The sequence below is a fragment of the Microcaecilia unicolor genome, chromosome 4, assembly GCF_901765095.1.
Source record: "Microcaecilia unicolor chromosome 4, aMicUni1.1, whole genome shotgun sequence".
In the NCBI taxonomy this organism is placed as follows: Eukaryota; Metazoa; Chordata; class Amphibia; order Gymnophiona; family Siphonopidae; genus Microcaecilia; species Microcaecilia unicolor.
The window spans coordinates 72930312-72947580 of NC_044034.1; the positions used below are offsets into that span (position 1 = coordinate 72930312).

General features: G+C 44.1%; 1 protein-coding gene across 1 annotated transcript in view; it reads right to left on the reverse strand.

Annotated features, from left to right (window-relative positions):
* Positions 1–7903: 7903 nt before the first annotated feature.
* FLT3 (fms related tyrosine kinase 3) overlaps positions 7904–17269 on the reverse strand; it is a 164706-nt gene continuing 155340 nt past the window's right edge. The window contains exon 24 of the mRNA XM_030200337.1: positions 7904–8329. Within this exon, the coding sequence (XP_030056197.1) occupies positions 8213–8329 (117 nt within the window). The 3' untranslated portion in view covers positions 7904–8212. The remainder of the gene's footprint in view (positions 8330–17269) is intronic.

Consider the following 17269-nt stretch of genomic DNA (forward strand, 5'->3'; position numbering starts at 1 on the left):
TCTGGGTTAAAGAGTGATGGCTAGCTAGTTTTAGTTAATTATTTGCTGGGCTTCAGGTCAATGGCTTTTTTTGGCTGCTTATTTTTGCTGACCTATGCATATGCAAAAGAGCAGGAAGACCTTAGGAAACTATTATAAAGAATAAAATTACGGAACTCATAGATAAACCTGGTTTAATGGGACAGAATTCAGCCAAGTGAAATCTTGCCTCACTAATTTGCTTCATTTGTTTGAAGGCATGAATAACCATGTTGATAAAGGTGAACAGGTTGATGTAGTATATTAGAAAAGTTTTGACAAAGTTCCTCATGAGAGACTCCTGAGGAAATTAGAATCATGGGATAGGAGGCAATGTTCTATTGTGGATTAGGAATTGGTTATTAGACAGAAAGCAGAGGGTATGGTCAAATAGTCATTTTTCTCAGTGGAGGAGAGTGAATACTGGAGTGCCACAGGGATCTATACTGGGACCGGTGCTATTTAACATATTTACAAATAATCTGAAAATTGGAATGACAAGTGAGGTGATTAAATTTGCAGATGACACAAAACTATTCAAAGTTGTTAAAACACATGTGGACTATGAAAAACTGCAAAAAGACCTAAGGAAGTTCAAAGACTAGACATACAAATGACAGATTAAATTTAATATGGACAAATCCAAAGTGATGAACGTTGGGAAGAATAATCTGAATAATAGTTATCTGATGCTAGGGTCCACCTTGGGAGTCAGCACCCAAGAAAAGATCAAGGTGTCCTTGTAGATAATAAGCTGAAATATTCTGCCCAGTGTGTGGTGGCGGCCAAAAAAGCAAACAGGACTTCAGGAGTTATAGGAAAGGGATGGTAAATTAGACCAAAAATACTATAATGCCTCTGTATCATTCCATGATGCAACCTCACCTTGGTTACTGCATTCAGTTCTGGCCGCTGTATCTCAAAACAGATACAGTGGAATTGGAAAAGGTTCAAAGTAGAATGGCCAAAATGATAAAGGAATAAAACTCCTCTAATATGAGGAAAGGCTAAAGAGGTTAGGGCTCTTCAGCTTGGAAAAGAGATGGCTGAGGTGGGATATAATTGAGATCTATAAAAGCCTGAGTTGTGTAGAATGAGTAGAATTGAATTGGTTTTTTACTCTTTGAGAAAGTACAAAAACTAAGGGGCACTCAATGAAGTTACATGGAAATACTTTTAAAATGAATACGAGAAAATATTTTTTCACGCAACAAATAGTTAAGATCTGGAACTCTTTGCCGGAAGATGTGGTAACAGCAATTAGTGTATCAGGGTTTTAAAAAAGATTTGGACAATTCCTGGAGGAAAAAAGTCCATAGTCTGCTAATTGAGACAGACACAAGGAAGCTACTGCTTGCCCTGGGATTGGTAGCATGGAATGTTGCCATTATTTGGGTTTCTGCCAGGTACTTGTGACATGGATTGGCTACTGTTGGAAACAGCATATTGGGCTAGATGGACCATTGGTCTGACCCAGTATGGCTATTCTTATGAGCATCAGAAACCAGAAATCTTGAACAAACATATAGCTAATTATTGCAATAAATTGCCTCTCCCTAGCACAAGGCTCTGAAAGGAAGCTATTCCAAACAAATACATAAGAATGATACCATCCTGAGGGGGAGGTGCTGTGAATATAAAATTCTAGTACAGTGGTTCTCCACCCAGTCCTTGAGGTTCACCCAGCCTGTCAGGTTTTCAGAATATGCATGAGGTAGATTTGTATGCACTTCTCTCTCATGATATTCATTGTTGCTATCCTGAAAACCTGATTAGCTGGGAGTGTCTTAAAAAAAAAACCTTTCTGCCAATTGATGCTGGTGCCTAATCTCCCCCTTCCATTCTCCCCATTATGCTTTGTTATTGAATTCTTTATATATTTACGATTCTTTCCTTATTGCTATGTGTGGGTTTATGTATTTTGTTTCATATTTTGTAATGACTTCTTTTTAGCTTGTTAGCCACATTGAACTTGAAATTGTATGGGAAAATGTGGGGTATAAATGTTATAAAAAAAATATATATCTCAAAGCATAGAATTAGAAACTTTGGAGGCTCTCTGGTCTATCGTGAAACCTTCAAGGCAGAGACCCTATCCCCAGGGTTCCAGAAAAAAAAGAAACTTTTCCCTACAACACTTGAGGCAAGGTGGCTTGGTCCTAGAGGTGGGGGGCCCACTCACGGACCTTGCCATCCAACTTTTCTCTCTTTCCACACAGCTGCCCATCTCCTCCCCCCCTGCTGCCTTCCCACTCTCTGAGCCACTCACTTACTAGCTCCCTGTGCTCTCCCAGCCCCATATCTGCCCCCTTAATTTCCACTTTAAACTTACCTTTCCTGGATGGCTCTTCTTCATTGTCAACTATTTAGATGAAGTCATTGAAAGAAAAGTATATAGGGAATTGTAATGGACAGGTAGGTTGGGTAGGTGGGTTAGTGAGTGGGTGGGGGTAGGTAGCTGGGTGGGTAGAATAACTGGGTTAATGAGTGGGTTTTATTTGATGCAGAAGCCCACTCTAGTTCCAGAAGGTCCAAGTCCAGGAGGAGTGGCTTAATGGTTAGTGTAGTGGGTTGTGGACCTAGGGAACTGGGTTCAGTTCCTCACTGCTGCATGTTGGTCTGCAGTGGGTTGAGATTCTGGGGAACCGGGTTCAATTCCCTCTGTAGCTCTGTGTGACCCTAGGCAAGTCACTTAACTCTCTGTTGCCCCAGGCACAACAGTAATACAATATACTACCTAGACTGTGAGCCCATTAGGACAGACCCAGTACCTGTAAAATTGAAACTGTAAACCACTTAGGTCTAAGCAGTATATAAATACTGTCTGGGAGTAGGCTGGCAGAGCGCCATAATCTAATATTAGCCTCACAAAATGTGAATTAATGTATTCTAACCCTGACACAAAAGTGAAATTTCCAGTGTTAAAAAAACAGCATTAAACACCTCAGGCTGTAATGTACCCCCCTGCACTGGGAATGATACCTAATTCCTTCATTTATATGGGATTAGCACTAATCTCATTCAAACTTTTTGGCTTCCATTTAAGTGTTTATATTTTGTATGACCAAAACCTTATAAAATCATGAGTAAAGTTAAACGTACAAAATGTGCTCTCAAATGGGAAAGAAAACTGTGCTACACTCAGTGTACTTTATTATATTAGCATGTGTGTCCCGTTCACCATCCTTAGGAATGTGAAACTCCTCACGGCCTGAGTAATGATTACAGGAATGACTTGTTTTGCCTGTTTTGTTGAATTCTGAAATGTTGAAACAGTTCCCCTTTGAATTCTCTATGTGAATATTCCTTGCTGTTGATATGTGTATGGACTGCAAGTCCTGTAGCTCATGACTGTGTATGACTTCAGCTTACATTATATTTAGAGATATGGTTTAGCAATGAGGATCCACAGTGTTCTGCAGTGCTGTTTGAAAGTGGACAAATATACACACACCAAACTAATGCAAAATACATGCAGAACTGGAGTTTAAACTAATGCAATTACATATCTTATCCACTCCTACCCTAGCTGAGATAATATTTAACCATCTTTCTGACCTCATGTGCAGCTTTCTTTAAATTAGTCACCTTACTTTCTAAGTCTTCTTACTCTCTTACCTATCTATATGTTCCATCTTTGCTTATACCTTACACTGTCAATTAAAATGTTATATTATGTATTGTGTTGGTATTGTAAGTAGTATACTATCAGGCTTATTTTCGAAAAAGGACACCCATCTTTCGACACAAATCGGGAGATGGGCATCCTTCTCCCAGGGTCGCCAAAATTGGCATAATTGAAAGCCAATTTTGAGCGTCCCCACCTGCTTTCCGTCGCAGGGATGACCAAAGTTCTTGGAGGCGTGTTGGAGGCGTAGCGAAGGCGGGACTTGGGTGTGCCTAACACATGGGCGTCCTTGACCCATAATAAAAAAAAAAGGGCGTCCCTGACGAGCACTTGGGTGACTTTACTTGGTCCTTCTTTTGTTACGACCATCAACAGGTGCCCAAACTGAACAGTTGACCACCAGAGGGAATCAGGGATGGCCTCCCCTTACTCCCCCAGTGGTCACTAAGTACATAAGTACATAAGTAATGCCACAGTGGGAAAAGACCAAGGGTCCATCGAGCCCAGCATCCTGTCCACGACAGCGGCCAATCCAGGCCAAGGGCACCTGGCAAGCTTCCCAAACGTACAAACATTCTATACATGTTATTCCTCCCATCTTCAAAAAATAACTTAAAAAATATTTTTTCCAGCTTCTATGCCAGCCTCAAACATCATACCCAGCTCCAAGACACCAGTATGCAGGTCCCTGGAGCAGTTTTAGTGGGTTAAGTGCACTTCAGGCAGGCAGATCCAGGCCCATCCCCCCTACCTGTTACACTTGTGGTGGTAAATGTGAGCCCTTCAAAACCCACCAGAAACCCACTGTACGCACATCTAGGTGCCCCCTTCACCCATAAGGACTATAGTAGTGGTGTATACTTGTGGGGAGTGGGTTTGGGGGGGGGGGTTGGGGGGCCCAGCACCCAAGGTAAGGGAGCTATGCACCTGGGAGCAATTTGTGAAGTCCACTGCAGTGCCCCCTAGGGTGCCCGGTTGTTGGACTGTGTATTTGTTAGATATTGGGATGTTTGGGACAGAAGAGGATAACTAACCGGTTGGTGTCCTGGCATGTCAGGGGGACCACTGCACTACAAATGCTGGCTCCTCCCATGACCAAATGGCTTGGATTTGGTCATTTCTGAGATGGGCGTCCTCAGTTTCGATTATTGCCGAAAATCAGAAATGACCAAGTCTAAGAACGACCATCTCTAAGGACGACCTAAATGTCAAGATTTGGTCGTCCCCGACTGTATTATCAAAACGAAAGATGGACACCCATCTTGTTTCGATAATACGGGTTTCCCCGCCCCTGTCTCGGGATGTCCTGCGAGGATGTCCTCAGGAAAACTTGGGCGCCCCTTTCGATTATGCCCCTCCACGCTATACTTTGTATTGCTATTTGAATGTTTTTACTGCTGTAATTGTCTATTGCTCATGTTTGATTCATTCTAATTGTATACCACCTTGAGTGAATTCCTTCAACAATCAGTAAAAAATAAATAAATATCTTCCTAAAAATTCCCCAAAGTTATCAAATTGGCTTCAGAAGATGGAGCTCATCTGGAGTTGAAGAATCCAGTGATCTCTCCAGGATCAACCTGGTGACAAAAGCTCTACACAGAATTGCACACAGTATTCGAGGTGTGGTTGTACCATGGAGCAATAGAAAGAAATGATAACATTATCATTTTTGTTTTCCATTCCTTTCCTAATAATTTATAACATTTTATTTGCTTTCTTAGCCGCCACTGCACACTGAGTAGAGAATTTCAAAGTATCATCAATGATGACACCTAAATCCTTTTTCTGGTCGGTGACTCCTAATGTGGAACCTTGCATCACATAGCTAGAGTTTGGGTTCCTCTTTCCCACATGCATCACTTTGCAGTTGCTCACATTAAACATCATCTGTCATCAGCGGCGTACCAAGGGCAGAGCGGTGGGGGCGGTCCGCTGCTGGAGGGTTGCAGAGAGCAACCGTGCACCTGTCGGCTCCGCTGGTTCCCTGCTCCCTCTGCTCCGGAACAGGTTACTTCCTGTTCCGGGGCAGAGGGAGCAGGGAGCCAGCGGAGCCGAGAGCCGCGTGGCTGCTCCTAGCAGCTAAGAATGCGCCCAGGGGGGGAGGGCTTGATGCGCCGGGGGGGAGTGTCGTTCTGCACCCGGGGGGGGGGGGGGGTGCGCATCGGTGATCTGCCCTGGGTGGCAGCCGACCTAGGATCATCACTGTCTGTCATTTGGATGCCCACTCTCCCAGTCTCTTGCAGTTTTTCCACAATCCTCTTGCAATTTAACAACTTTGGATAACTTTGTGTCACCAGCAAATTTAGGGAGTCTTTTACAAAGGCATGGTAGTGTTTTCAAAAAGCAGCGGTTCCAGAATAGACCCCTGGGCAACCCCACTATCTACTCTTCTTCATTGAGAATACTGACCATTTAACCCTACTCTCTGTTTTCTATTTTTTAGCCAGTTTTTAATTCGCAATAGCACATTACATCCTATCCCATGACTTTCTAATTTCCTCAGGAGTCTTTCATGAGGTACTTTGTCAAACGCCTTTTGAAAATCCAGATACACAATATCAACTGACTCACCTTTACCCACATGTCTATTCACCTCTTAAAAGACATGTAGTAGATTGGTGAAGCAAGATTTTTCTTTACTAAATCCATGTTGGCTTTGTCTCATTAATCCATGCTTTTGCATATGCTCTGAAATCTTGTTCTTTATAATAGTCTCTACCATTTTGCCTGTCGCTGATGTCAAGCTCACCGGTCTATAATTTCTGGAACCCTTTTTAAAAATGTGCATTATATTAGCCGTCCTCCAATCTTTCGGTACCATGCTTGATTTTAAAGATAAATTACATATTACTAACAATGGCTCTGCATTTTTTAAGTCTATTAGTACTCTGGGATGTATACCATCTGGTCCAGGCAATTTGCTACTCTTCAATTTGTCAATTTGCTCCATTACATGTTCCAGGTTCACAGAGATTTGTTTCAGTTTCTCTGACTTATCAGCATTGAATAGCATTTCTGGCACTGATATCTCTCCCACATATTCCTCGGTGAAAACTGAAGCAAAGAATTCATTTAATCTCTGCACTATGGCCTTATCTTCCCTGAATGCCCTTTTTACCCCTCGGTTATCTAGCAGTGCAACTGATTCTTTTACCAGCTTCTTGCTTCTAATAGTCTAAAAAAGTTTTTTACTATGTGTTTTTGCCTCCAAAGCAATCTTCTTTTCAAAGTCTCTCTATACCTTGCATATCAGCGCTTTGCATTTGAATTGCCATTCCTTATGCATGAGTACCTATGAGAAACCAAGACAGAATCCCACAAAGAGTATGCTTCTTTCTTTCTGAAGTCCACTGCAGTGCCCTCTAGGGTGCCCGGTTGGTGTCCTGGCATGTGAAGGGGACCAGTGCACTACGAATGCTAGCTCCTCCCATGACCAAATGCCTTGGATTTAGTCGTTTTTGAGATGGGCGTCCTCGGTTTCCATTATCGCCGAAAACTGAGGTCGCCCATCTCTAAGGTTGACGATCTCAAAATTTAGGTTGACCATCTCTTAGGTCGACCTAAATGCTGGGATTTGGGCGTCCCTGACTGTATTATCGAAATGAAAGATGGACGCCCATCTTGTTTTGATAATACGGGATGCCCCGCCCCTTCGCGGTGCCATCCTTAGAGATGGGCACCCTTAGAGATGGTTGTCCCCGTTCGATTACCCCCCTCCACATTATATATTTCAACTACACAGGTGTGCATGTATTTCAAAATACTGTAAGAAGTGTTTAATGCAGCTAATGATACAACTTCAGGTTTATAAAAATAATCTTTAAAAGCACATGATTATCAAAAGTGTTTGTATACTACAAAAATTATTAACAAGATAAGGAAAGAGACCAGCTTGATTTCAAAGTAGTCCGTTTGCAGCTTAATTAGCACAACTTTACAGAAATGAAAGGCTTGCAGACGATTACAAAACAGACCTTCACTATAGTACAGAATCTAAACAAAATTACAATCATATTCAATTTCAGAAGGGAAAAAAAAACTACCCCCTTAGCTTCTTGAAGTGCAAGGCACTTTTTTTCTGAGACACGTTTGCTTGCATGTCAGCATAAGGTGCTAGACTGGAGGAGTAGCCTAGTGGTTAGTGCAGCGGACTTTGATCCTGGGGAACTGGGTTTGATTTCAACTACAGCTCTTTGTGACTCTGGGCAAGTCACTTAACCCTCCATTGCCCCAGGTACCTGTATATACTAGCAAACCACCTTCAATGTAGTTGCAAAAAAACCACAGAAAGATGGTATATCAAGTACCATTTCTGGATACATGTACTTTCATTAAGCAGTAAGCCAAATTACAACCAAACTCTCTTGCTCAGAAATGTTGACCTGTAAATGTAAAGTATTTAATGCAGTAATCCAGTCTTACAGTGAGGACACCAATAGCCATGAAGCATCATCCATCTGAAGTTTCAATGTAGCAGCAGCTAATGATTTGTTTTTTAGTGATTAAATCAAATAATTGAGGAACTGATGCACCAAGCTAATAGGCAGGATTCAGAAAACATCATTAATTTCCCATTTGAGAATCTTCCTCCTGGTGCTGACTGGGGGATGGAGAAGGTCCACCTGAGTTACTCGCATGTGAACAGCTACCACGGCATTTGCTGTCCATGTTCTGGTAAATCTAAATATTAGTAGAAAAAGAAAAAATATTTAAAGCCTAGAACAGAAGAAGATGCAACCAGCCAAATTCATCTCCACTCTCCACCACTGTGCTAAAAATCATTTATTGAAATTTCCACTAGTAGATTCTCTTTTAACAAGGCTCTCTGTGCATTGTAAGCCATCGAGGGAGAAAGATATCGAAGTGAGCTAGAGCCCGACCACACCCAGGTCTTTGGTTTCTGCCAAAACCGAATCTGCGACTGAAATTGGCTGCACGGTTTCAGTAGAAACCAAAACCATAACTGCCCCCTCACTCCCTCCCCCATAACCAACCAAAAAATTCCCCCTCCCGAACCCACCACCCCAGCTGCATCCCCCCTTACTCTTACCCTCCCCCCCTCCATAGGAAGTTTTGGCAGCCATTGCAAGGGAGCAGCAGCCCGAGGCAGGAATAACTGGGGTTCATTCCTACCCCAGAAAAGGCCACTAGACCACCAGATGATCCTAAGGTAGGCCTGGGGAGAGCCAACGAGTGCTTGAGTGGGATGGGGGGAGAGAGTTTCATTTTCAGCCTAAAATGCACAGGCATTTTTGGCCGATACACAAACTTAGATTTCGGTCTACTTTCAGTGCCAAATGCGAAACCAAAGCCAAAATTTGGTTGACCTCTAACGTGGGCTACTATTAAGTTGGGTTATTTTAGCATGAGTCAGGTTATTTGACCCTGACTTGTGGTAAAATAACTTGACTTTACAGTAGCCCATGTTGATAACTTCCCCTCTGAATCTGATTCTCTAAAGAATTCTAATATGGAAAAAAATATATACATCCCTTAATGGAGAATAAAGTATTTTTTTTTCAAAGATAAAAATAGAGAAAAATGTAGAAAGATAAAGACCATATGGCCTATCCAGTCTACCCATCCATGCCATCTACTCTTCCTATCACTCCCTTTGAGATCCTATGTAGTTGTCCTAAGCTGTCTTGAATTCATTTGGAGGGGCATAATCGAACGAAAACGTCTATCTCCATGGGCATTTATCTCCGAGAACGGATCCGTGAAGGGGCGGACCGAACCGTACTTTGGGAAAAAATAGACGTCCATGTTTTATTCGACAATTTGTGAGCTGGGCGTTTTTGTTTTTCAGCGATAATGGAAAATGAAAGCGCCCAGCTCAAAAATGAATAAATCCAAGACATTTGTTCGTAGGAGGGGCCAGGAGTCGTAGTGCACTGGTCCCCCTCACATGCCAGGACACCAACCGGGCACCCTAGGGGGCACTTTTACAAAAAAAACCAAAAAGGTAAAAGAGCTCCCAGGTGCATAGCACCTTCCGTTGGGTGTTGAGCCCCCCAAATCCCCCTCAAAACCCACCACCCACAAGTCTACACCATTACTATAGCCCTAAGGGGTGAAGGGGGGCACCTACATGTGGGTACAGTGGGTTTGGGGGGCGGTGTGGAGGGCTCCCATTTACCAGCACAAGTGTAACAGGTGGAGGGGGGATGGGCCTGGGTCTACCTGCCTGACGTCCACTGCACCCCCTAATAACTGCTCCAGTGACCTGCATACTGCTGGCAGGGAGGTGGGTATGACATTTGAGGGTGAACATAAAAAGTTGTGAAACGGCATATTTTTGTGGTGGGAGGGGGTTTGTGACCACTGAGGGAGTCAGGGGAGGTCATCCCCGACTCCCTCCAGTGGTCATCTGGTCATTTAGGGCACTTTTTGGGGCCCTATTCGTGGAAAAACAGGGTCCAGGAAAAGTGCCCTAAATTCTCGCTAAAAACGCATATTTTTTTTCCATTATCGGCGAAAGGCGCCTATCTCTGATAGGCCGATAACCACGCCCCAGTTCCGCCTTCACCACGCCTTTGACACGCCCCCATCAACTTTGTCCGCATCCGTGACGGAGTGCAGTTGAAAACGTCCAAATTCGACTTTCAATTATACCGCTTTATTCGTTTTTGTGAGATAAACGTCTATCTCCCGATTTGGGTCGCAATATAGGCGTTTTTCTTTTTCAATTATAAGCTGGATAGTGTTTTTGTCTCCACCACTTCCACCAAGAGTCTGTTCCATGAATTCACCATCCTTTCCATGAAGAAGTATTTCCTCAGGTTACTTTTCAGTCTATCCCCTTTCACCTTCCTATACCCCCTCGTTCCAGAGCTTCCTTTCAATTGAAACAGACTTGCCATCTGTGCATTTATGCCACCTAGGTATTTAAATGTGTCTATCATATCTCCCCTCTTCCTCCTTTCTTCCACAGTATACATATTGAGATCTTTATGTCTGTATAGAACATTTTATGATGAAGGACACTGACCAGTTTAGTAGCTGCCCTCTGGACCGACTCTATCCTGTTTACATCTTTTCCATGAGAGGAGGAATTCATGTGTTGTGAAAACATGGTTACAGCAATTGTCTGGGTGGTGCTGCTTCCAAGTTTGCTTGACTGACTGCGATGGCTGAAGCTCTGGTCAAGCAAACTCAAATGCGGCACCACCTGGCCAACTGCTACAACCATGATACCAAGTGCAAAAGTCAAAGTGAACAAAGTGAAAACAGGCTTGTATTTTTATTTTATTTTTCATACTTCACCTTAATTGATTTCTTACATCAATTCGCACCCAATATAAGCATTAAAGAACATTAACTTGCTTTCAATATGAGCTATGAATGGCTGTTTTATGATGGCTAATACAGAGATGTAGCCAATTCATTGAATAAAGTTAAGTGCCATTTGGATCTCCCATTAAGCTCCTCTTCCCCCCCCCCCCCCCCAAAACACACAGAGATATTGTAGCCTCACTTTAGTTTAGATCCTGAAAGTGTGACTAGCTATGGAAACAAGTACAGTGGGGGAAATAAGTATTTGATCCCTTGCTGATTTTGTAAGTTTGCCCACTGACAAAGACATGAGCAGCCCATAATTGAAGGGTAGGTTATTGGTAACAGTGAGAGATAGCACATCACAAATTAAATCCGGAAAATCACATTGTGGAAAGTATATGAATTTATTTGCATTCTGCAGAGGGAAATAAGTATTTGATCCCCCACCAACCAGTAAGAGATCTGGCCCCTACAGACCAGGTAGATGCTCCAAATCAACTCGTTACCTGCATGACAGACAGCTGTCGGCAATGGTCACCTGTATGAAAGACACCTGTCCACAGACTCAGTGAATCAGTCAGACTCTAACCTCTACAAAATGGCCAAGAGCAAGGAGCTGTCTAAGGATGTCAGGGACAAGATCATACACCTGCACAAGGCTGGAATGGGCTACAAAACCATCAGTAAGACGCTAGGCGAGAAGGAGACAACTGTTGGTGCCATAGTAAGAAAATGGAAGAAGTACAAAATGACTGTCAATCGACAAAGATCTGGGGCTCCACGCAAAATCTCACCTCGTGGGGTATCCTTGATCATGAGGAAGGTTAGAAATCAGCCTACAACTACAAGGGGGGAACTTGTCAATGATCTCAAGGCAGCTGGGACCACTGTCACCACGAAAACCATTGGTAACACATTACGACATAACGGATTGCAATCCTGCAGTGCCCGCAAGGTCCCCCTGCTCCGGAAGGCACATGTGACGGCCCGTCTGAAGTTTGCCAGTGAACACCTGGATGATGCCGAGAGTGATTGGGAGAAGGTGCTGTGGTCAGATGAGACAAAAATTGAGCTCTTTGGCATGAACTCAACTCGCCGTGTTTGGAGGAAGAGAAATGCTGCCTATGACCCAAAGAACACCGTCCCCACTGTCAAGCATGGAGGTGGAAATGTTATGTTTTGGGGGTGTTTCTCTGCTAAGGGCACAGGACTACTTCACCGCATCAATGGGAGAATGGATGGGGCCATGTATCGTACAATTCTGAGTGACAACCTCCTTCCCTCCGCCAGGGCCTTAAAAATGGGTCGTGGCTGGGTCTTCCAGCACGACAATGACCCAAAACATACAGCCAAGGCAACAAAGGAGTGGCTCAGGAAGAAGCACATTAGGGTCATGGAGTGGCCTAGCCAGTCACCAGACCTTAATCCCATTGAAAACTTATGGAGGGAGCTGAAGCTGCGAGTTGCCAAGCGACAGCCCAGAACTCTTAATGATTTAGAGATGATCTGCAAAGAGGAGTGGACCAAAATTCCTCCTGACATGTGTGCAAACCTCATCATCAACTACAGAAGACGTCTGACCGCTGTGCTTGCCAACAAGGGTTTTGCCACCAAGTATTAGGTCTTGTTTGCCAGAGGGATTAAATACTTATTTCCCTCTGCAGAATGCAAATAAATTCATATACTTTCCACAATGTGATTTTCCGGATTTAATTTGTGATGTGCTATCTCTCAGTGTTACCAATAACCTACCCTTCAATTATGGGCTGCTCATGTCTTTGTCAGTGGGCAAACTTACAAAATCAGCAAGGGATCAAATACTTATTTCCCCCACTGTATACTGAAAAGTAAAGCTTCAAGAAAGGATATCAGAAGTGACGGTCAGAGTACTAGGTCAAACTAAATGACAGTATAAATGGATGCTTCAGTGGTCATCTGGTCATCCCCGGTTTTCGGCGATAATGGAAACCGAGGATGCCCATCTCAAAAACGACCAAATCCAAGCTATTTGGTCGTGGCAGGATCCAGCATTCATAGTGCACTGGTCCCCCTCACATGCCAGGACACCAACTGGGCACCCTAGGGGGCACTGCAGTGGACTTCACAAATTGCTCCCAGGTGCATAGCTCCCTTACCTTCGGTGCTGAGACCCCAAAACCCACTCCCCACAACTGTACAACACTACCATAGCCCTAAGGGGTGAAGGGGGGGCACCTACATGTGGGTACAGTGGGTTTCAGGTGTGTTTTGGAGGGCTCACATTTACCACCACAAATGTAACAGGTAGGGGGGATGGGCCTGGGTCCGCCTGCCTGAAGTGCACTGCACCCACTAAAAACTGGTCCAGGGACCTGCATACTGCTGTGATGGAGCTGGGTATGACATTTGAGGCTGGCATAGAAGCTGGCAAAAAATGTTTTTACATTTTTTGGGGGGAGTGGGAGGGGGTTGGTGACCACTGGGGGGAGTAAGGGGAAGTCATCCCTGATTCCCTCTGGTGGTCATCTGGTCAGTTCGGGCACCTTTTCGAGGCTTTGTCGTGAAAAAAAGGACCAAGTAAAGTCATCCAAATGCTCATCAGGGATGCCCTTCTTTTTTCCATTATCGGCCGAAGACGCCCATCTGTAAATCACACCCCAGTCCTGCCTTCGGTACAGTGCCGACACGCCCCCATGAATTTTGGTTGTCCCTGCAACGGAAAGCAGTTGAGGACGCCCAAAATCGGCTTTCCATTATGCCGATTTGGGCGACCCTGAGAGAAGGACGACATTCTCCCGAGTTGTGTCAGAAGATCCTTGTGACTCTGGGCAAGTCACTTAACCCTTCATTGCCCCAGGTACAAATAAGTACCTGCATATAATATGTAAACTACATTGAACCTGCTATGAGTGGGAAAGTGCGGGGTACAAATGTAACAAAAAAAAAAAGATGGGCGTCCTTCTCTTTCGAAAATTCACCTGATTCTCTGAACAGCAAAGTTTAAAATGAGATGATGCACTGTTTGTGTGACAAGGTTTATTCCAGTTTTTGCTGCTTCATTTGGTTCAACAAAGGAATTGTCATTTACGTCTCACTTCCGCTTTTACTTTTTACTTTTAACTGCAAGCATCAGCTCTAACTAAGCAAAAGTAATAAAAATCCGTGAAATTATTTCTTCAGTAAACGTAACAGTAACAAATATTTCCTGTACTTCTTTACAAGTAACAGTGACAAAACCTTTACTTAAGTGCAGTAACTAGTTACTTTTCTTAGTTACTATACAACATTGGATATCAGTTATTCACTAAGGGGCCCTTTTACGAAAGGGCTACTGTGTGGCAACCCAGAACTACCACCGGTCCAACACGGCCACCGGCAGTAGTTCTGGCTCTAGAGTGCAGCATTTCTGGCGCACTGGAAAATATTTTTGGAATTTTTACCATGGCGCTAACCTGGCAGTAATCAGGCAGCGGCTGCATGCACTGCCGCCACCTCATGCAAATCATCTCATGAATATTCATTACGGATATCCTGAAAACCTGACTGGCTGGGGTGCCTCCAGAATCGGGTTTGGGAACCACTGATTTATTTCAATGTTCTTTTTGCATTTGCCTTCACACCTGAAGAAATTCTATTCAAAATCTTGCAGTCAACAATGTATCGAAAAATCTCGGGGAGGCCATCAAAAAGAGTGAAACCAAAAGGGTCAATATTCAGCCAGCGGAGCACAGGATTTTGCTGACTGCCACCAGAGTTATGCCTGGAAATTCAAAGCTGGACCATGTCCGGGCTTTGGCATTGAATTTCTGGGTTTCTGTAGCCAGCTACATCATAGCCGGTTAAGTGCGATATTCGGTTAAATGCGATATTCAGCACTTAACCAGCTACGAGGCACCGCATAAAGATAGGATTGACTTTTATGCAGATAACTTAGCCAGTTAAGGGGCCATTTTACTAAGGTGTGCTGAAAAATGGCCTGCGGTAGTGTAGACACATGTTTTGGGTGAGCGCAGTACTAGGTCAAACTAAATGACAGTATAAATGGATGCTTCAGTGGTCATCTGGTCATCCCCGGTTTTCGGCGATAATGGAAACCGAGGATGCCCATCTCAAAAACGACCAAATCCAAGCTATTTGGTCGTGGCAGGATCCAGCATTCATAGTGCACTGGTCCCCCTCACATGCCAGGACACCAACTGGGCACCCTAGGGGGCACTGCAGTGGACTTCACAAATTGCTCCCAGGTGCATAGCTCCCTTACCTTCGGCGCTGAGACCCCAAAACCCACTCCCCACAACTGTACAACACTACCATAGCCCTAAGGGGTGAAGGGGGGGCACCTACATGTGGGTACAGTGGGTTTCAGGTGTGTTTTGGAGGGCTCACATTTACCACCACAAATGTAACAGGTAGGGGGGATGGGCCTGGGTCCGCCTGCCTGAAGTGCACTGCACCCACTAAAAACTGGTCCAGGGACCTGCATACTGCTGTGATGGAGCTGGGTATGACATTTGAGGCTGGCATAGAAGCTGGCAAAAAATGTTTTTACATTTTTTGGGGGGAGTGGGAGGGGGTTGGTGACCACTGGGGGGAGTAAGGGGAAGTCATCCCTGATTCCCTCTGGTGGTCATCTGGTCAGTTCGGGCACCTTTTCGAGGCTTTGTCGTGAAAAAAAAGGACCAAGTAAAGTCATCCAAATGCTCATCAGGGATGCCCTTCTTTTTTCCATTATCGGCCGAAGACGCCCATCTGTAAATCACACCCCAGTCCTGCCTTCGGTACAGTGCCGACACGCCCCCATGAATTTTGGTTGTCCCTGCAACGGAAAGCAGTTGAGGACGCCCAAATCGGCTTTCCATTATGCCGATTTGGGCGACCCTGAGAGAAGGACGACATTCTCCCGAGTTGTGTCAGAAGATCCTTGTGACTCTGGGCAAGTCACTTAACCCTTCATTGCCCCAGGTACAAATAAGTACCTGCATATAATATGTAAACTACATTGAACCTGCTATGAGTGGGAAAGTGCGGGGTACAAATGTAACAAAAAAAAAAAGATGGGCGTCCTTCTCTTTCGAAAATTCACCTGATTCTCTGAACAGCAAAGTTTAAAATGAGATGATGCACTGTTTGTGTGACAAGGTTTATTCCAGTTTTTGCTGCTTCATTTGGTTCAACAAAGGAATTGTCATTTACGTCTCACTTCCGCTTTTACTTTTTACTTTTAACTGCAAGCATCAGCTCTAACTAAGCAAAAGTAATAAAAATCCGTGAAATTATTTCTTCAGTAAACGTAACAGTAACAAATATTTCCTGTACTTCTTTACAAGTAACAGTGACAAAACCTTTACTTAAGTGCAGTAACTAGTTACTTTTCTTAGTTACTATACAACATTGGATATCAGTTATTCACTAAGGGGCCCTTTTACGAAAGGGCTACTGTGTGGCAACCCAGAACTACCACCGGTCCAACACGGCCACCGGCAGTAGTTCTGGCTCTAGAGTGCAGCATTTCTGGCGCACTGGAAAATATTTTTGGAATTTTTACCATGGCGCTAACCTGGCAGTAATCAGGCAGCGGCTGCATGCACTGCCGCCACCTCATGCAAATCATCTCATGAATATTCATTACGGATATCCTGAAAACCTGACTGGCTGGGGTGCCTCCAGAATCGGGTTTGGGAACCACTGATTTATTTCAATGTTCTTTTTGCATTTGCCTTCACACCTGAAGAAATTCTATTCAAAATCTTGCAGTCAACAATGTATCGAAAAATCTCGGGGAGGCCATCAAAAAGAGTGAAACCAAAAGGGTCAATATTCAGCCAGCGGAGCACAGGATTTTGCTGACTGCCACCAGAGTTATGCCTGGAAATTCAAAGCTGGACCATGTCCGGGCTTTGGCATTGAATTTCTGGGTTTCTGTAGCCAGCTACATCATAGCCGGTTAAGTGCGATATTCGGTTAAATGCGATATTCAGCACTTAACCAGCTACGAGGCACCGCATAAAGATAGGATGGACTTTTATGCAGATAACTTAGCCAGTTAAGGGGCCATTTTACTAAGGTGTGCTGAAAAATGGCCTGCGGTAGTGTAGACACATGTTTTGGGTGAGCGCAGAATCATTTTTCAGCGCACCTGTAAAAAATGCCTTTTTAAAGTTTTTGCCGAAAATGGACGTGTGCCAAAATGAAAATTGCCGCTTGTCCATTTTGGGTCTGAGACCTTACCACCAGCCATTGACCTAACGATAAGGTCTCAGAGGTAACCGGGCAGTAATGGTCTATGCGCGCAAAATACTGATTACCACCCAATTACCACCCGTGCACCAGAAAATAAAAATATTTTCTGGCGCGTGTATTGGA